Source organism: Dermochelys coriacea, chromosome 1 (genome assembly GCF_009764565.3).
Source record: "Dermochelys coriacea isolate rDerCor1 chromosome 1, rDerCor1.pri.v4, whole genome shotgun sequence".
NCBI classification, from domain to species: domain Eukaryota; kingdom Metazoa; phylum Chordata; order Testudines; family Dermochelyidae; genus Dermochelys; species Dermochelys coriacea.
In genome coordinates, this window is record NC_050068.2 from 10,606,576 (window position 1) to 10,627,422 (window position 20,847).

A 20,847-nucleotide genomic window follows, 5' to 3' on the forward strand; every position below is an offset into this window, starting at 1 on the left:
CAGCATGCCACACTCCATGACTACAGATCCCAGCATGCCGTGCTTCCGCAGCCTCCCAGAGCCGGCCTGTCTGTGACTACAGGTCCCAGCATGCCATGCACCAAGACTAGGCCGGGCGCCATGACTACCGGGCCCAGCGTGCCGTCCTCCCCCGGGATCCCTGTCCGCCCAGCTCTCCGCGTTCCCCGTCCCTTGCGCGTTGACTACATGCCCCAGCAGGCCGCGCTCGCCGATCGCTCGGGCGGCAGACTGTCGCGGTCAGCGGAAGACTACAATTCCCAGCGTGCTCGACACCAAGTCCCTCCCCTTAACTACAACTCCCGGCATGCAACGCTCCCGCCTGCTCATCCCGTCCCCGGGAAGACTAGCGCGCACACTGAAGTACTACAGCTCCCACCGGGCTAATGCCCTCAAACTACAAGTCCCAGCATGCACTGCCTCCGTTTTGGTCCGGGGAAAATCACACGTGCGACGGGAAGACTACAACTCCCAGCATGCCTCGCGACCGATGCCGCCTCGCGGCTTCGCCGTGCCCGGAGCGTGGCCTGCCGGGAGCTGTAGTTCGCGGCTGGTCTCTAACGGTCCCGCTGGTGGTACTCTCCCCCCCTCCCCTCGGCCTGTCCCCTCCCCCACTCGCTGGCTGCTGTGGGAAGAGACAGGAGCCGAGGCGGAGGAGGGGGAAGCCGCGCAGCCAACGCCACGGACACCGGGAGCGGGGACGCCGCCGCCGCCGGGGAGACCAGCCACCGTCTCGTTCGCCCGCCCGCAGGTGAGCGGTGAGGAGACCCCCCCCCCCACAGGGGCCGCGAGCGGGCGCCCGGGGCCACCGCATCCCGGGGTGGGCCGGGCACCGCTGGGTTGGGGAGCGGGCGGGGTATGTGGGGGGAGCTGGCAGGGGGCTGGGGGTATGTCGGGGGATCTGATATGCGCTGGTATGTTGGGGGGGAGCTGGTAGGGGCGCAGGGGGTATGTGGGGGGAGCTGGCAGGGGGCTGGGGGTATGTCGGGGGATCTGATATGCGCTGGCATGTGGGGGGGGAGCTGGTAGGGCGCAGGGGATATGTGGGGGGGAGCAGGCAGGGGGTATGTCTGGGGGAGCTGATATATGCTGGTATGTGGGGGGGGGAGCTGGTAGGGGCGCAGGGGGTATGTGGGGGGAGCTGGCAGGGGGCTGGGGGTATGTCGGGGGATCTGATATGCGCTGGTGTGGGGGGGAGCTGGTAGGGGCGCAAGGGGTATGTGGGGGGAGCAGGCAGGGGGTATGTCTGGGGGAGCTGGCAGGGGGCTGGGGGTATGTCGGGGGATCTGATATGCGCTGGCATGTGGGGGGGGAGCTGGTAGGGCGCAGGGGATATGTGGGGGGGAGCTGGAACCAGGGCTGGGGGTATGTCCGGGGGATCTGATATATTCTGGTATGTGGGGGGAGAGCTGGTACGGATGCAGGGGGGATGGGGGAGCTGCTAAAGGGGCAGGGGATGTGTGGGGGGGAGCTGGTATGGCAGAGGGGGACATCTGGGGGGAGGTGGTATGGGGAAGGGGTTCAGGGATATGTGGGGGGAACTGGCAGAAGGGAAGTAGGGGGAGATCATACAGGGCAGGGTGGACTATGAGGAGACCTGCCAGGGTGTGTTTGTGTGTGGGGAGCTGATATGGAGCAGGATGCATGTTGAGAGAGCTGGTATAGGGTCAAGATTTATATGGGGGGAGCTGGCATGGTGTGCGTGTGAAGCTGAAGCGTGTAAGTATGGGGAGCTGATATGGGGCATAGGGGTTGTGTGGGGAGCTGGAAGGGGTTATGGGGGAGCTGGTTTTGGGACACGGGGTATGGAGTGAGCCTGCATAGAGGAAGGGGGCAAGGGAGGAGCTGGCCAGAGGGTAAGTTGGCATGGGGGCATATGGGGATCAGCTGGTACAGTGTGGGGGGAGCTCATGTAGAGGGCTTGCAGCTGGCATGGGTGTACTGGACTGCCATGGGGTAGCATGTTGGTAGAGGGCTGCCATGGTGACATAAGGGGGAACTGGTATGTGTAAGGAACTGGCCCAGTGGGGCTGGCCTGGGGGAAGCTGCCATGCAGGTCTGGGGAGGCATGAAGGAAGCAGTAGAGAGCTGGTATGTGAGAGGTAATAGAAGGGGTTTGACATTCGTGTTTGGTAGGAGGGACCCTTTTTTGGCGTTTTGAGGGAAATAGGGAGGTATATTAGGAAGGCTCTGGAAGGCATGGGGCACATGTGAAGGGCTGGAATGTGAGAACATTTGGGCAAATAATGGAGGTGCAGGCCTGTGGGAGATGGCAGCAGGCCATCTGGACAGCAGGCCTGTGGGGGATGGTGGTGGTATCATGGTGGGGAGTTAGAAAGAAAGGTAAGAGAGAGCTAAAAGTGGTGTATGGGGAACTGGAATAATTGCCCTGAGCCCTTGTGATAGGCTACACTTTGTCCATATAAACAATAAATATATTAAATGCAGGAGTTTGGCAGGAAGACAAGTTGTATGTGGAAAGCTGGCAATGGTGGTATGGGGAGGTGGCATAAGGGCAGCTGGTAAGGCGGTGGTTCTCAAACTTTTGTACAGGTGACCCCTTTCACATAGCAAGCCTCTGAGTGCAACCCCCTTAATAAATTAAAAATACTTTTTTTATATATTTAACACCATTATAAATGCCGGAGGCAAAGTGGGGTTTGGGGTGGAGGCTGACAGCTCGCGACCCCCCATGTAATAACCTTGCGACCCCCTGAGGGGTCCCGATCCCCAGTTTGAGAAGCCCTGTGCTAATGGAAGAGTTGGCAGGGGTTATGGTGGAGCTGGCAGGTGGTAGGAAGGAGTCAGAGGGAGACTTGGCAACCATACAGGGAAAAAGGATCTGGCAAGAGCATGGAGGTGGGGGAGGTAATGTGGGTTTCATTCCAACTTTCACCTTTCCTTTTGGTGCTAAAAAGGGAATTAAATCACTGGGTTTTTGGTTAAGGTTATTTATTATTTCTCTTCTTTATAAAGGCTATTTTTTAAACCTAGGTTTGTGCAGGCTCTTGGAAATCCATGTAGGTTGGTGCAAAAGGGCTGTTTTTAAAATGAGGGGATGCTTCTGTTTTGCAGCATCCAATGCAGGAATGTGTGCTTAATGTAAAGGAGTGGGGGGGCAAACAGTGTGGAAAATAAAAATGGATTGTTGTATAATTTTGTGGTGGGGAAGAAATGAATTGTGTTGTCTCCTTAGCCTGTTTTGTGTTGTATTGGAATGCGGAGTTTAAAATGACACAGATTTGATGAGATTGAGGATATCGCCATGTAACATCTGTAGTCTGAAAACAGAGATCACAAGGTTGAGAAATATAAGGCTGCATTAATGTTCCACCCATATAGTATTTTACCAATGTAAAAAAAAAAAAAGGCTAGGGTTTTATCTTTTTAAAAATTGATTGCTTGAAGATTTCATTTATTGGTGTCATGGTTTTCAGGGCAATTAAGTCCACCATCATTATATTGTGGGCTAATAATACCAGAGAGGAGTCCTTGGCTTCAGTCTTTTATGTAAACAGAGGAGCGGTGAAATATGGAAATACAATAAATATTCATTGAAGAAGGTTTTGTACTGATTATTTTTTTTTCTGCACTGCTTGATGACAAGCTTTCAGGTTATAGCTTGTATTTCCATAGATTGAATTTCATCTAAAAGGAATTCAGTTGTTACTGAATTCTGTCAAATGTAGAAAAATGAGCAGGTTGAGTGAATTTTTCTTCCCCGACAAAAGGCATGTTGTGTTGACCAAAAAGAAACTTCGTTTATGTTTTAATCACAATATGATTTAAGATGAAGTAGTGTGTTTATTCTAACTGAGAAATTGTGATGGAGGAAAGTAGAACATTTTCAAGGAATGTGGATGATGGAAACATCTTTAGGGAAACGTTTTGCTGGACTTGATTGCATCAACTACATTATTTCATGAATTGTTAACTGTAAAGTGGTTGTTGATTAGAACTCAAACTGAGTGGAGATGGTGAATAATGTAAAGAAAAATGGAAATTAGTACTATGAGATCAAAATGATTTTTTATTTCTTACTGAAGTGCACCTCTTTTAAATTTTAACTAGTTTTCTCTTGACCTTTACAGTTGAGTACATAAAACAAAACTGATATGCTTAATGTTTGTACTTACTAGATACGTACAATTATAGAAAGGACTTAAATCAGTTAAATTTTTTTAAGCTACTATGAAAATTAGAGCTGCTATTTATATGTCTCAAATGAAAGTGAAATAATCAAGTTACCTAGTAGTTCTTCCTAAACTTTTTTCCAAAGTAAATAAAAATATTTGAATTCTCAGTTAGATTCTGGCTGGTTGATTTAATTGATGGCTTAAAATTCTAAATTTAGATTGTTCATAATGATGAAATGATGTGGAGAGTGTGTGTGTGTGTTTTTTTTTTAAATTTCAATGTTTATTATTTTACATACTGGTGTTAAGATGGGCCCTTTTTTCTGTCTGTAAAAATGTTGCATCCTTTTTGGTTGGTTAAAAATACTTGGTTATGCTTATAGAAAAGGTTTGCTAAATGGTTTCAGAGTAGCAGCCGTGTTAGTCTGTATTCGCAAAAAAGAAAAGGAGTACTTGTGGCACCTTAGAGACTAACAAATTTATTTGAGCATAAGCTTTCTAAGTGGTAAATAAGACATTTTGAACACGTTTCACCCTTTTCTATTATGGAACAAGCACATTGGAAGCTAAACAGCTTTATGGTGCATGGGGTTAGCTGTGAATTTGTTATTCATAATGGACTGTTTAGAGTGAAAAACATAAATGATACATGTGTGCAACACAAAAATTATGAAGTGAAATATCTGTACATTGTTCTTCCTTAATGAAGCTGAATCTAATGCAACTGTTACTTTTTTTATTCAGCTATGCTAAATTACCTGTCAAATTCAGTGATGATTGAAGGTTGCAGTGGATGAACTACTCTTGATGATGATTTTAAAGAAATAATTGAGGGCAAAGCTGCAAGAAGAAATTAAAAATAAGTTTTCATGACCCATTATATTAATAACCACTGTAGAGCTACTAGAAAAAAAAATACTGCTCTCGGTGCATTTAAAAATATTTCTTAGGCAATTGAAAACACTTCAGTGAAACATTTCCGTTAAACACAGGTTTCAGAGTAGCAGCCGTGTTAGTCTGCATTCGCAAAAAGAAAAGCAGTACTTGTGGCACCTTAGAGACTAACAAATTTATTAGAGCATAAGCTTTCGTGAGCTACAGCTCACTTCATCGGATGCATTTGGTGGAAAAAACAGAGGAGAGATTTATATCTCTCCTCTGTTTTTTCCACCAAATGCATCCGATGAAGTGAGCTGTAGCTCACGAAAGCTTATGCTCTAATAAATTTGTTAGTCTCTAAGGTGCCACAAGTACTGCTTTTCTTTTTGCGAATGCAGACTAACACGGCTGCTACTCTGAAACCTGTATCATCTTGAAAGTCCAGTTTATTTCCGTTAAAGAGTCAATAGTACCTCAATTGGAAGTATAATTAAATTCAGATTTAATTTCATTATAATTTTAATCATTCAATGTGACTGGAAGTGCAGGTAAATTTCAGTATGGCCAAAAAATTGCCCAGATACCTTCCTTAGTTGGGTATATGTGTATACTTCAGATTAACAGCCACTTCTGATGAATTTTAAAATGTGACAGTAATGGGTGGACATTTGATCTTCCGTAAAACGCTAGATGGATGGATTTGATGAGGTTTTTAAAGGGAATTTTTTATATTTTTGTTTCTGAGATCACCTTTCCTTCAGTCCAGATTATGATCTTCATTTGTTTGCCAGTCATGCCCTTTGGGCTTGATTATATCTGCAGAAGCCCTGATTTCCTTTTTCCCCAACCCAAATGCTTTGTGTGTTTCCCATTTTCTCGGTAATTCATAAAGTCTCTCCTTAGACCAGTGGTGCCCAAACTTTTCCTGTTGCACCCCCTTACAAGTAATGGAATCTGTCTGTGTCCCCCACTCCATTACTGCACAGTTGGCTCAGTGAGGAGCTGGGCCTAGAGGGAATAAGGACAACGCTGTGGCTGGAGGTGGGGTGGAGTTGTGGCTACTGGGGGCGGAGTGGAGCTGGGCTGGGTGGTGCTCCCTTCCCTGAATGTTCCTCCATGCCCCCCTAGAGAGGTACACCCCACTCTTTGGGGACCACTGTCTTAAACCCTATGTCTCTTAACTGTGGTAGTTCACTGATGAATTAGTCATACCAATGTTTACTTGCGTGCTGCTGGAGAGTAGTCAGTTTTGTCAGGTTTCCCTTGGCTGGAGGGAAATCACTTGCTGCTTTGGATGACAGCATGAGTTTTGTTTCCTTTCGCTCCAGAGCCAATAAACTTCAGAAAGGAGCAAGTTAATCTTTGTCTTGAGATAGGAGAAATATCATAATGTTGTGCCTACCCCTCCTTCAAATAAATTTTTATCATCTCAATGTTTGAAGTGTCCTCTAGATTTTAGGGAACCATGAATAACAGGCCAATGTATTTAGACTATAGCGATTCTTTAAAGCATGAGCAGAATACATCAATTGCTGTAACAGTGAGAAAAATGCAAATGATTGGCTTAGGAAACAGATAATTTTCATACTTCTCCTTTTACGATGATTCTGTGCCTTTTTGGTTTTGAGGGTGAGGGAGTATTGAGTGTGAAAGGATGGTAGTGACAATTATTTTTCTTAGATTTCTGTTGTTCACATCTCAGACTATTCTATAGCTCAACAACTAATACGTTTGATTAAATTATTCTAAAGTTTAAAAAAATTTAACTCGTATTCAAACCATGATTTTGTAGAAATACTTGATATAGTATCATTTAATGAGTCAGATGGTTTTTATGCAGTTTTCTGTTGCTTTGAAGAAAAATGTAAATAGTCCAATAAGATATATTACCTCATTCACCTTGTCTCTCTAATAGTCTTCCTAGTTCATTTCAAATGTCAACACCTTTGTTCTTTGCTTGTCTTACATTAATAGAATTTCTCACAAACTATTCCTGTAACCACATGAAAATTGTTTCAGGTCACAAAACTGAAGGATAAATTAAAACCACTCTGAAATATTTTATCTGTTAACTTATGGTATTTAACTATTTGAATGAAAACAAATATATTGGATCTGGATTGGTTAGTATTAGAGCCAGAGCAGGTTTCCCAACATTATTCTAATATGACTACAATACCTGTACTCAAATAGACATTGTTCCTAAGATGTCTTTAAATAGTTATTGTCAGTTTCAGGACCATTGCACCTGTATTTTCCCCCTAATGGTCCACCAAGGGTACCCATTTAAAGGCTCCCAGCCATTTCCTTGCCTCACTCCCTCCTGACTGGGGTTTTTCCAGGCTCCAAGGTTCTCAATTTACATTGTGATGTGCCCAGAAAGCCAGGCTGCTTAAACAGGCCAGCATCTGCACATTGCTTTCTCTCTGAAGGTTATGAACTTTATAATTGCCAGCAGTTGCAATTTATCCCACAGCTCTCTCTAAGCAAGCACATTTATTCTTAAAGCGAGTGCATTATAGAGAAAACATATTTAAAAGTACCTACCATCATCATTGCTCTTCTCAGGGAGTAACACACATTTTGTTAATCTGCTCTGAGATTAACAGACATGCTTAAATTTCTGAACTCTTTGAGACAGACTGCTGTAAAGCATTGAGGCACCTTTTTGGTGGTTTTGTAGGACATCATATCTAGTCATCTTTTATCTGTAGTTGTTGAAAATGGATCTCCTAAATGCCTTCCACTGTCATGTCATCCATGCATCTTATTGTAGTATTCAGGTGATAAATGACAAATCAAATATAAAGGGAAGAAGGTAAAGTGCCAGTGGTAAAAACTCTGCTCCATTTGACTGAATTCAACATAAATAATTTTTAAATCTGAAGATGTAACTCTATGGGCTCAAAGAATGTTTTGTTTTTCCTCCACTACAACATCCAAAGTCCTGATCAGCAGAACTCGGCCATGTGCTGGACAGTCTGGTGAATCTGGACTGTTTTCATCTGTAAGCAGAGTGAAAGGATTTTTGCTGAAGAGTTTTTTCACAGTATGTTTTTCATGGATGAGATTGATTGGATTCAGCCTGGTTTGGCTGCCTTTGTGATAGCAGATTTATGTTGTGGGCAGGATAGATGGATGGGAACAAATATGGTGTCTTGTCTTGGTGAGTTTCAGCCATTCTTTCTCACTGACTTTCTAGAGATGTTGGGTTAACTTCAGGCTTTGACTTGTACTTATGTGAGCAATTGTTAGGCCTCTTCTCAAGAAATTATTTATTTTATAATGATAGACTAGTCTATCTCTCTGTCTTTAAGCTTTGTTTTGGAAGGAAGGTTATTAAAATGGTTGCGTCATGGCAGCTCTGGTATCATCTGTAGTGCTTGGCCTGTGAACAATACCTTCTGGTTTCAGAGGCACAATGGCATGGCAAACTGAAAATTCAGATGCAAGCTTCATTTAAATTCAGAAATGGAGGTTTTATTGGATTAGATAGGAAAATGAATAACACATTCAGTGTTTTATCCCATATATTATTTATTGTGTTATTTCAATGTTACCCCAGTCTTTGCTGCAGATTATTGTACTGACAACGTATAGTTGAAATTGGGAAGGCTGAGGGAAAATTCGAGGTTTTGGCAGCAGGATATAAAACAGTTTGGCCTTTTAGAGAGAGAAGGTAAGTGAGGTAATGTCTTTTATTGGACCAACTTCTGTTGGTGAGAGCGACAAGCCAACAGATGTTGGTTCAATAAAAGATATTACCTCACCCATCTTGTTTCTCTAATATCCTAGGACCGACACAACTACAACAATACAGCATACAGTTTGGGCTTTTGGCACTTGGGAAGACATGGGGAGTTCATGTTAGAGCAATTGTTGATCACGTGATAACGCAAGTAATACCAATTATCTGCCCTAGTGATGTCTAGCCCAATATCTAATGGTGCATCCAACCGTAAATATTTTGGTAAAAATGGTGAGTCATGAAATAGTTAGCCATTAGTGTTAACACACAAGCTAGATGGATGTGTCCATTCATACTTCTCGTATAGCTGTTATTTAAGGCTGTTTGCAAAGTCCAAGAAAACTGTAACTAAATCAGGCGGTCCAGTTATTTTAAAACACACATCCTATGTCTCCCCTTACATTATGTTTAAAACTTGTAGTTAAACCATGTTGTTACTGGTCTCCTGGACTCTGCATTAGATACAGTGTCTGCATTACATTAGTTATATTTGGGTCACATTTGGAAGGTTTTCTTTGTAGTTACAAAGGTTAGAACCTTAATTTAAAATAAAAGCAGCTTAGGTTCTGCTGCACAATTTTGTTGTAGATTCTGTACAAGTGTGGAATATACATTATCTGATTTTTTGGCAATGGATATTGGCTCAGTGCTGATTCTTAATCTGTCAGCTCTTTGATGCCATTCACCATGAGGAGGTGGTGGTGTGCCTGCAGATCCTTGCAAGGGTAGATGGGAATCGCAGAGAAGGTGGTTGTATATAAGTAGGGGCTGCATGGTTGTCACAGTGGTAAAAAAATGTCATGGATACCTTCATATTTGTGTTTGTCTGAGGCTTTTCTTTGTGTCAGTGATTTTAATAACTGTACCTTGCAGCGGTGGCTCCTGTTCTGTGGGACTGGGATTGGCTCAATGCTCCAGGTGTTGTGACCTGGCCAACAAGGTTGCAGTGCTGTTCAGGTTTGGCCCAACTGCCCCTCCATCGTAAATTTTTAACAGTGAGGGTAATTAGTCATTGGAACAATATACCAAGGATTGTGGTGGATTCTCCATCACTGGCAATTTTTAAATCAAGATGAGATGGTTTTTCTAAAAGATATGCTTTAGGAATTATTTTGGGGAAATTGTATGGCCTGTATTGTACTGGAGCTCAGACTAGATGATCACAATGATCTCTTCTGGCTTTTGAGCACCACTTGCTCAAATTTGGCCTGTCCGCTCCTCTGTCATAGTGGAGGAGAGCTGGGTCAAATCTCAGCAGCGCTGCAACTCCATGCATCAGGTCACAACACCTGGAGTGGGGAACTGGGCCCAGTCTTGTGGGGTGGGAGCTGCCGTTGTGGGGTGACAGGACCTGACTACCCCTGCAAAGTCCTTTGTACTTTAAATAGCGCTCCCATTATTTTACACGCTATTTTCCCCATACCCATGTTTTTTACTACATTTACTGTGACTGTGTTGTGATTTTTTTTTTTAATTAAAAAAAGTTGTGACAAATTTGTGGCCCTACATATTAAGGCAGTTACTCTGAGATTTAGTGAGATGGTCTAGACTACAGTGCCTTTAATATTTTGATGTCCCCGTCAATTTTGTCCCTTTCATTAGATTTATATAGTGTGGGCTCTTTGTTTTCCTAGTACTTAGCCATGATTAGGACATGAATGAAAGCTAGATTTTTGAAAACTCGTTCCAGATAAGTCTGAGATGTTGCTGGTTGGATACGGAAAAAGGTACAAAGAAGATAGTGTACATATCTTCCTCAATTGAGGGCATATCTGTTTGCTAACACGGCTCAGAACCTTAGGGGTTCTCAGCTATTGATGGGTTCCCAGGTAACAGCTGTAGCTAATATTGCTTTTTTTATTTTAAGTTGGTTTGTCCAGTGCTACATTAACTTTGCCGTGGTTATCTGTGACTTCAAATACTACTACTACTTTGGTAGCACCTTCCATCCAAAGTTCTCAGAGACTGTACAAATATTAATTAAGTAAGCCTCGCGTTATCTGTATGAGTGGATGGTATTATCTCCATTTTATAGATGGGGAAACTGAAGCAGAGAAGTGAAGTGGCTTTCAGAAGTTACTCAGAAAATTTTGGTCAGAGCCAGGAGTATATTTCATAGTTCAGGGCCAGAAGAGACCATTAGATCATCTTGTCTGACCTTATTAATATCACAGATTATTAAATTTCACCCAGATACCCTTCTGTTGAGCCCAGTAACTTTTGTGTTTAACTAAAGTATAACTAACTTCTGTTTGGCTGAAGCATATCTTCCAGAAAGAAAAGGAGTACTTGTGGCACCTTAGAGACTAATACATTTATTTGAGCATAAGCTTTCGTGAGCTACAGCTCACTTCATCGGATGCATTCAGTGGAAAATACAGTGGGGAGATTTATATACACACAGAGAGAACATGAAACAATGGGTTTTATCATACACACTGTAAGGAGAGTGATCACTTAAGATGAGCTATTACCAGCAGGAAGGGAGGGAGGAAGGAGAAAAACCTTTTATGGTGATAATCAAGGTGGGCCATTTCCAGCAGTTAACAAGAATGTCTGAGGAACAGTGGGGGGTGGGGTGGGAGGGAGAAATACCATGGGGAAATAGTTTTACTTTGTGTAATGACTCATCCATTCCCAGTCTCTATTCAAGCCTAAGTTAATTGTATCCAGTTTGCAAATTAATTCCCATTCAGCAGTCTCTCGCTGGAGTCTGTTTTTGAAGTTTTTTTGTTGAAGGATAGCCACTCTCAGGTCTGTAATTGAGTGACCGGAGAGATTGAAGTGTTCTCTGACTGGTTTCTGAATGTTATAATTCTTGACATCTGATTTGTGTCCATTTATTCTTTTACGTAGAGACCGTCCAGTTTGACCAATATACATGGCAGAGGGGCATTGCTGGCACATGATGGCATATATCACATTGGTAGATGCGCAGGTGAACGAGCCTCTGATAGTGTGGCTGATGTGATTAGACCCTATGATGGGTACTCCAGAAGTCACCTACTACGGGACAGGCCCAACAAAGAAAATAACAGAACTCCACTAGCCATCACCTTCAGCCCCCAACTAAAACCTCTCCAGTGCATCATCAAGGATCTACAACCTATCCTGAAGGACAACCCATCACTCTCGCAGATCTTGGGAGACAGGCCAGTCCTTGCTTACAGACAGCCCCCCAACCTGAAGCAAATACTCACCAGCAACCACACACAACAGAATCACTAACCCAGGAACCTATCCTTGCAACAAAGCCCGTTGCCAGCTGTGTCCACATATCTATTCAGGGGACACCATCATAGGGCCTAATCACATCAGTCACACTATCAGAGGCTCGTTCACCTGCGCATCTACCAATGTGATATATGCCATCATGTGCCAGCAATGCAAATTGGATACAATTAACTTAGGCTTGAATAGAGATTGGGAGTGGATGGGTCATTACACAAAGTAAAACTATTTCCCCATGTTATTTCTCCCCCCACCTCACCCCCCACTGATCCTCAGACATTCTTGTTAACTGCTGGAAATGGCCCACCTTGATTATCACCATAAAAGGTTTTCCTCCTTCCCCCCTCCCTTCCTGCTGGTAATAGCTCATCTTAAGTGATCACTCTCCTTACAGTGTGTATGATAAAACCCATTGTTTCATGTTCTCTGTGTGTGTATATAAATCTCCCCACTGTATTTTCCAATGAATGCATCCGATGAAGTGAGCTGTAGCTCACGAAAGCTTATGCTCAAATAAATTTGTTAGTCTCTAAGGTGCCACAAGTACTCCTTTTCTTTTTGCGAATACAGACTAACACGGCTGCTACTCTGAAATCTTCCAGAAAGGCATCCTTTTGAAGACACCAAGAGAGAGAAAATTCACCAATTCCCTTGGCAGCCTGTTCCAATGGTTAATCACCTTTGCTGTTTTTTTTTTAAGGGCCTTATTGATTGAATTTGTCTGACTTCAGCTTCCAGCCATTGGTTTTTATTACATCTTTCTCTGCAAGATTAAAGAACCTTTTATTATTTTGTATTTTCTGCCTGTGAAAATATTTATATACCGTGATCAAGTCACCTTTCACTCTTTGGTGAGCTAAACAGACTGAGGTTTTTGAATTTCACACTATAAGGATCAACTATCCTGTTGGAGAATCCATATCTCCAACCACATGTCTTAGTGAGTAGGAAGGTAGTCCAGTTGTTAGGATACTATTTTGAGATTTGGCAGCATGGGTTCAATTCCTTGCACTGCCACAGACTTTCTATGTGACCTTGGGCAAGTCTCTTGGGACAGGTGTACACTTAAAAAGTTAGCTCAATCCAGCTACGTTGCTCTGGGGTGTGAAAAATCCACACCTCTAAGCGACATAGTTATGATGGCCTAGTCCCTGGTATAAACAACATTCTTCCATTGACCTAGTTACTGCCTCTTGGGGAGGTGGATTAACTATAGAACACCTCCTGTCGTGATAGTGAGTGTCTATGCTGATGCATGACAAATTCAAGTGCAGCACTTCTAGTGAAAACATAGCCTTAGTTTCTTTTTGCCTCAGTTCATCTGTGCAATGGGGTTATCAGCACTGCCCTGCCTCTCAGGGTTATTTTGAGGATAAATACATTAAAGATTGTGAAGCATTCAGGTACTGTGATGATAAGGACAATATAGATACCTACGATAGATATAACAAGACCATCCTTCTCCCATTTGTGACCTGCAGATTGGATTACTGCAGTATGCTCTGTGGGGAGCTACTCTTCAAATTCACACAGGATTTTCAACTAGTGCCAAATGTGTGCCCCCCATCTAATTAGAAATGTCTCTTGTAGGAAGCATAACACATCAGTGATGCATAGACTACTCTGGCTTCCTGTTTGGTCCTGTGTACAATTCAAGGTGGTGGTTTTGATCTATAAAACCCTTGTTTTGAATCCTGTCTGCCTAGGAGAATTCTTCTTTCTCCATGCTTTTTATTGACAGATGAGATTAGTTAGGATTCGCTCATTGACAGTCTCTATATGGGAGGGCTTGGAGAGAATGTTCTCTCTGGGGATACTTGACTCTGGAATTTACTTTCCCCATTGATCAGACAAACCCAGAATTCACTGGCCTTCAAGGCAAGCCTCAAGGCCTACCTGATCATTTATGCTTTTGCCTGAGGTGGTGACTTAAGGGGGGGTTTAAGTATCTTTAATAGCTCCAGGTGTTTTCTTTGACTTCTGAGATTGCATTTTTCTTGTTTAGTTATTTTAATTTCTGTGGGTTTATAATGCTGTACCCTAGAGACTGAAAAAGTTGCGTTATGAAAAATAACGTATTCAGAGGCTTTTGGCTCATAATTGTCTCCTTTAGGCATTGACAAAATGCACAGAAATACAGGTTGTGGAAATCAGATGGCTATGTTGACTTGTTTACTGTGTTTTTCATGCTCTAGAAACCACAAAGCTCATAACTTGTTCCCATAAAAGGTTGTGTGTTTTCTACTTGGTTCACTTTATTTTACCTTGAGGACCAACTTGGCTACAAATAGTTTCTGTATCTTGGAAAATTTCAAAACCACTTCACTACTGAATTAAAAAGGAATATTAACTTCTGCATGTGTCAGGTTCTGTGGACTATTACACTTATTGAGCTTGTTTTACAGGAAAACTATGAATTTAGAAATCTCTATCAAGCCCATTAGTGTTGCATCTGAATACTTTACAACACTGTAACAAACCAAATTTAAGAAGAAATAATATTTGCCATCAGTCACAAGACACCTACCATTAACACCCGTACATCCCCACAAATGATAAATGCCTTCCCAGCTTCTGATCCTAAAAGTCAGGTTATACTGATGCCTTGCATTGAATCTAAAAGATGGGAGCCAATTCCAAAGCAGAGAGCGGTACACTGAGAATTTCCTGCCACCTGCCCTCAGAATTCAACCCAATGTGAATCCTCACTGGATTTCTTGGTAGCAAAGCCCCAGAAGCCTTGGCACCCAGAGCCTAGAAGCTCTGACATTATTGTATGTGGACTTTTTTACAGTCATTTTACAGTAGATTCTTATTCTGAACAAAGTGTCTGCACAGATGAAAGTTATACTCTATCAAACGTCTTTGGATAGCCAAGTATCAGAAAACTAAATTTCTATGAAATTGGCATTTTAACTATGTACAGAAACATATCTTAAAGTACGTTCATGCCCCCACTGTGTAGTATCTGAGTGCCTTACAATTTTTAATGCATTTATCCTTACAATGCTCTCATGAGGTATGTCAGTGCTATTATCCCCTCTTTACAAATGGGGGACTAAAGCAAAGTGATTTGCCCAGAGTCACACGCACAGTCTGTGGCAGAGTCGGATTGAACTCAGGCTGAAATAATGGACTATCTTTCCTTTCATTACAAAAAAAAAAATATAACCCTCCCTCTCCAAAGACACACAGGCACCCAAAGGATTTCTGTTTTTACCAGTTTCCTCCCTAGGCATCATACAATGACAGTTTATGAGGGGGTGGACAGTGGGAAAGACAACTAGAGATTACATGTAAAGGTGCATTCTTGGAATAAAATATTTGTATTTCTCACTGGGGACAAATAGTCTCTACAAGTCCTTTTTTGTAGAAAAAGCATGTAGTAGGAGTATCCAAATGCTACTTAACATCACTGGGGAGTATTCAGGCCCTAATCCCACACTGTTCTGATTTAAACAGGCTCTTTTTCTACAGATTTTTGAAAGCCATGCTTCCTTCTAGAGCCTTAGTGATAAGAAATGACCAACAGTCAGTCTACTAGATCCCAAAAATCTTGAACGTTTTACATTTTAATTCAAGTGGACTAAAGGAAAATAAAAAACAACAAAAAAAGGCAGCCATGGAGACAATGACCAGTCTCTAAATTTCTGTTGGTGGAATCCTGGTGGATAAATTTCTGGAATCCCCTTTATGTCGTTTATTTAATCTATTTAAAATCACACTTCTGTTTGAAAAGCAAATTACCTACTTGTTACAAATATCACCTGAGCTTACTATAAAGAGATTACAGAGAAAAATATTTCTCTTTTTTCAGCTTTACTTTCTATAGTCAGTTTTGCTGTTTCTTCCTTTAGACCAGTTTCCATGTTTATGTGGATTTTTCATGCAGCAGCAGGAAAAATAAAACTATTTTAAAACGTAGGAAAGTGTGATTATTAAACCACAAAAATTGGTAAGGAGAAACCTGGGGACAGGTGCAGTACCTGAAACTTCTTCCAAGTAATTTTTTTTTTAAATTAACCACATTTCAAGTTGACTGTATCCCTTTAACTTGGCAAGAAGTTGTCTTGAACCCAGTGTCCTAAAAGAAGTGTTCTTTTCCAGAATTTCTGACCCAGTGTTTAGCCAGTAAATGTATCGTTGCTTCAACATTTGCGTCTTAAAAAAGCTTTCCTAATAGGGACAATTTATTTCTCGTTGTCTGGCTGCCTCTAATACAAATTACTACCTTATAGAATTTTTAATAGAATGCATTTTTTGATTACCTCACACCTGCTAAAATGAGGGGAAAGAAAAAAACCCCTTGTATAACCTTGGACTACAAACTCTAAAATACCATAATTTTGAGTCATATGGTTATTGCCATGGTATCTGTACAGGGCAGTTAAGGTTGTTTGGGTGCCTTAACTCTGCATTTCCATAGCTTAACGTATTTGGATTTCTTTTAAGTTTAACCTTAACTCTGAATTCCTTGAGTTTATTATGCTTATTTTTGGAATAATTGCACCATTCCTGTAATGTGTTTTACTATAAATTGATGATTGTGTACTCTCTACCGCAACTCCATCTTAATGTTTTTGTCTGGGAATATATACTAAAGGTCGTGAATAATACACAATGCAGTATGTTGATATTTTCTGAAATCCTTGAGTTTTAATAGCGAATAAACTGAAATTTGTGAAGACTCTAATTCGGGTTGGTCCCTGTTAAGCTATTGAAATTTTGTATGTTATGTATTTCTGCTATATTTAGTGTGATAAATGTAGGTAAAGTAAACCTTAGCAATGAAGACTATTATGACACAAATAATTAGTGTATGTATGTTGCGGTGTATTGCTTTTTTCCCTCAGGACTCTTTTAGCATAACACAAAAGGAGCAATAAGATGGAGGTCTGTGCTGCAATTTCCAACAAATTGCTGCTTCTGGTAAATGATAATACAGTTTGAACCTCTGTGCAGAAGTGGATGAAACAATAGATACAATGCTGCTATTTTTCTGATAAGAATTGCTTAAATGGGAATCTTGTTTTAATAATGGAATAATTTGCAGGACTTATAAATTATTGTGATTTTATTCTCATGGAAATAGCTGTATTTTGGCTCCTGTTGTTAATTTCTGTAATATGCTGGTTGATATACTCTTTTATCCTGGACAGCTCTGGACTAGTCTGATCAATATGCTTGGGTAATTAGTGTGATGCACAAATCATTTTCCTTAGCTTTGGCCTGGCAGGTGGTTACTAGGTAACTAGTTGGATTGTGCAGGAAAAATGCACAAAATTGATGACCACCCTATGATTAAAGACTAAACAGCTCATATTTTTGTGTGGATTGCAACTTTGAAATCATTGTCACTCAAAATTTGTTTTCTTTTAAAAAAAAAAAAAAAATATTCATCCAAGAAGTTCTGAAGATGAATTTTCTAAAGCTTATTTTGTTTTGGCTTATCTACCATAAGATTCACGTTCATTCTCTTTCTGTGTCTCATATATTTTTACTGTGCAATAAGCAGCTATTTTAAAAAAAAGTCTTAATACAAAAACATTGACAATAAACTGAATCTCAAATAATGAAGGATTATTTAAAGATTAGAGATTGGTGGTGGTTTGAGCAGTGGCAGGGAATATGCAATTCAGGGAAGAGTGGGGTGAAAAGGAGGGTTTCAGAGTTGTGCAGTAGGAGGTGTTGAAAAGGCTTCAGCTCTGCTCTCACTGACTCCATGGTAGGTCCTACACTCTTTCTTGTATCCTTTCCACAGCTCCTCAACCTGTGGGTCCCAATCCAATAGCTATCACTGTCTGGAGAGGTGAGCTGTGCTATACAACTTGTGAGACTGGAGATGAGGAGATGCTTCAGGGGCAGTGAAGGGACTAATGTGCAGACAGTGCATTCCGTGGCTGGGCTAATCAGTTTTAAGGAGCCAGAAGGAGGAGAATTGGGCTGTGGTATATAGGGATGCTGAAAAATGTTTTAAAAAAATCCAACAAACCTCCAAGGAGATTGAACGTCCACAAACTTGGTAACGTGGAGTTGAGGTTGGCTGGTGATGCCTCATGCAGAACACTGAGTTCTGCTACCCTAGGACTTTTGAAAACCAGAAAATAGAGCTAAGGTACATGCCACCCCTGCAATTCAACCTTAACCCTGCTCCCAGGAGCTGGCAATGGCTCAGTAAGAGGGGCTGCCATAATAAGTAGACACAAGGAAATTCTGAGAGAATATGCCAATATTTGTGTTTTCATAGATTTGAATTCCAGAATCTGTTTGCATACACTTCAAATGCCTTCATTGTGTTAGGTATTCGTTTTATTGAATGGTTGAGTGATTAGTTGGAGTAGATTGGCATAACTATTACTGTGATATGAGAGGTGCATGTGTACTTCCGAGGGTCATGTATGCCTCATTTCAGTGTTGAGTTCTGTAGGATTTGTGAGTAGTGGCATGGGGGGGTCATCTTAAAAACATAAAAATGGCCGTACTGGGTCAGACCAAAGGTCCAACTAGCCCAGTATCCTGTCTTCTGACAGTGGCCAACGCCAGGTGCCCCAAGGGAATGAACAGAACAGGTAATCACCAAGTGATCCATCCCTTGTCGCCCATTCCCAGCTTTGGGCAAACAGAGGCTAGGGACACTGTCCCTGCCCATCTTGTCATGTGGATTGTCAGAATGAGGTAGTGTATACAGCAGTGGTCTATGGAGCTTAGTGCGGGGTAAGTGAAGGCACTGTCTTCACAGAAGGAACCTTCAGAGCAAGGATGAAAAGGTGGTAACATTAGCAAGTCTGGGGTGATGTGTGTGGAGTAGGGTCAGGGTTTGAGTGTAGGCCACGTGTAGGTAGCTCCTAATTTCTACCTCTTACATAAACATGAATTTTGCCTTAGCAAAGATAAAATGTTAGACTTTGTCCTACAGTGCTCACGTGCTGTGTTCCCAGAATGTTCTGTAGCATTTGTTTAAGTAGGGTGCTAGTACATGTGGTGTTGACAGGTTTGGGCGTCACTGAAAGAAGCCAGAGTTAAAGTTGTGTTGCAGGGATGGCGAGTACTTTAACTTAGTATTTGCTGATGATATTCCTCAGATGCTTCAGCAGAACAGGGTTAAGTACAGTACAGCATGGATTGACATTTCCATTAGAGCATGAAGCACTTTTATTCCAAAATTTCCCCAACCTAAAAAATGAACTTGTACCTTTTGATACACTCAAGACAGAGATATCCATTATAACTGCACATAATATTGTATGTGAATAGATATTTAAGGTGGAGCTGGTAGCAGTGAAGGTACTCTGAAAACTCAGGCCCTAGCTGTCTCAAGTTGGGTACCCAAAATTAGTGGATATATTTGAGACAATTTTGTACTTGTATCTCTGGGCCTCAGTTCCCAATCCATAAAATGGGGATATCAGCACCAGCTCACCTAATTGGAATATTGTGAAGATAAATTTGTTCATATAGGTGAAGCACTAAGACACCATTGTGACAACGCCACAGAAATGCTCAAGAGGAGATTATAAATTTTGTATTCTGTTCAGGCTTTGGATGTTATGCAGTAAATAAGGCCTGGGGCCACACACTGAATAGGGATATAAGGAAACAGAATCATAGAAATGTTGGACTGGAAGGGCCCAATCTAAGCGACAGTTCTGCAGAAAAGGACCTGGGGATTACAGTGGACGAGAAACTGGATATGAGTCAACAGTGTGCCCTTGTTGCCAAGAAGGCTAATGGCATATTGGGCTGCATTAGTAGGAGCATTGCCAACAGATCGAGGGAAGTGATTATTCCCTCTATTCAGCACTGGTGAGGCCACATCTGGAGTATTGCGTCCAGTTTTGGGCCCCCCACTATAGAAAGGATGTGGACAAATTGGAGAGAGTCCAACGGAGGGCAACAAAATGATTAGGGGACTGGGGAACATGATTTATGGGGAGAGGCTGAGGGAACTGATCTTCTTTCGTCTGCAGAAGAGAAGAGTGAGGGGGATTTGATAGCAGCCTTCAACTACCTGAAGTGGGGGGTTCCAAAGAGAATGGAGCTCAGCTGTTCTCAGTGGTGGCAGATGACAGAACAAATAGCAATGGTCTCAAGTTGCAGTGAGGGAGGTCTAGGTTGGATATTAGAAAAAACTATTTCACTATGAGGGTGGTGAAGCACTGGAATGGGTTACCAAGGGAGGTGGTGGAATCTATCCTTAGAGGTTTTTAAGGCCTGGGTTGACAAAGCCCTGGCTGGGATGATTTCATTGAGGTTGGTCCTGCTTTGATTCTATGACCTCAGTAGGTCATGTAGTCCAGTCCTCTGCACAGAGTCAGGACTAAGTATAATCTAGACCATCCCTGGCAGGTGTTTGTCTAACCTGTTCTTAAAAACGTCTAATGATGGAGATTTCACAACCTCCCTGGGCAACTTATTGCAGTGCTTAACCTGCTTGACAGTTAGGAAGTTTTTCCTAATGCCCAACCTACACCTCCTAGCTAGGAAGAAGAGCTGGCTGAAACTTTTTTTTAAAGTTGCTAACAAAATCATCCAAAGCATAGCACTTGATGATGATGGGGATGTTTACTGCCCAGACATCTGTTAGGAAAATGCAGCAGGATACAGATTTTCAAACAAGTTCTTGGAATGTATTGGAGACAACTTTTTATTACAGAAGTGGAGAAAATGACTAGGGGAGAGGCTGTTCTATATTTGATCCTGAAAAATAGGGAGGAATTGGATGAGCATTTGAAAGTGGAATGTCTGCCCTGGCCTGTACTGAAAATTGGACGGGTCTGTATACTATGGTGCTACATAAAAGTTTCACAAAGAAACTAAAACTTCCTCCCCATTGTG

General features: G+C 41.9%; 1 protein-coding gene across 10 annotated transcripts in view; it reads left to right on the forward strand.

The window, feature by feature from the left end:
* The first annotated feature begins 62 nt into the window (after window positions 1-62).
* Window positions 63-20,847, forward strand: part of FAM168A (family with sequence similarity 168 member A) — a 362,823-nt gene continuing 342,038 nt past the window's right edge. For 2 of the 10 annotated variants that reach the window (XM_038386405.2, XM_038386469.2), the window contains exon 1: window positions 640-769. Coding sequence is in view for 4 of the 10 variants with exons in the window: in XM_038386531.2 (XP_038242459.2) it covers window positions 326-769 (444 nt within the window). In the remaining 6 variants the exon portion in view is untranslated. Of the gene's footprint in view, window positions 770-20,847 lie in introns of all 10 variants that reach the window. The other 8 variants (XM_038386325.2, XM_038386381.2, XM_038386531.2 and 5 more) reach the window with 7 other exon arrangements.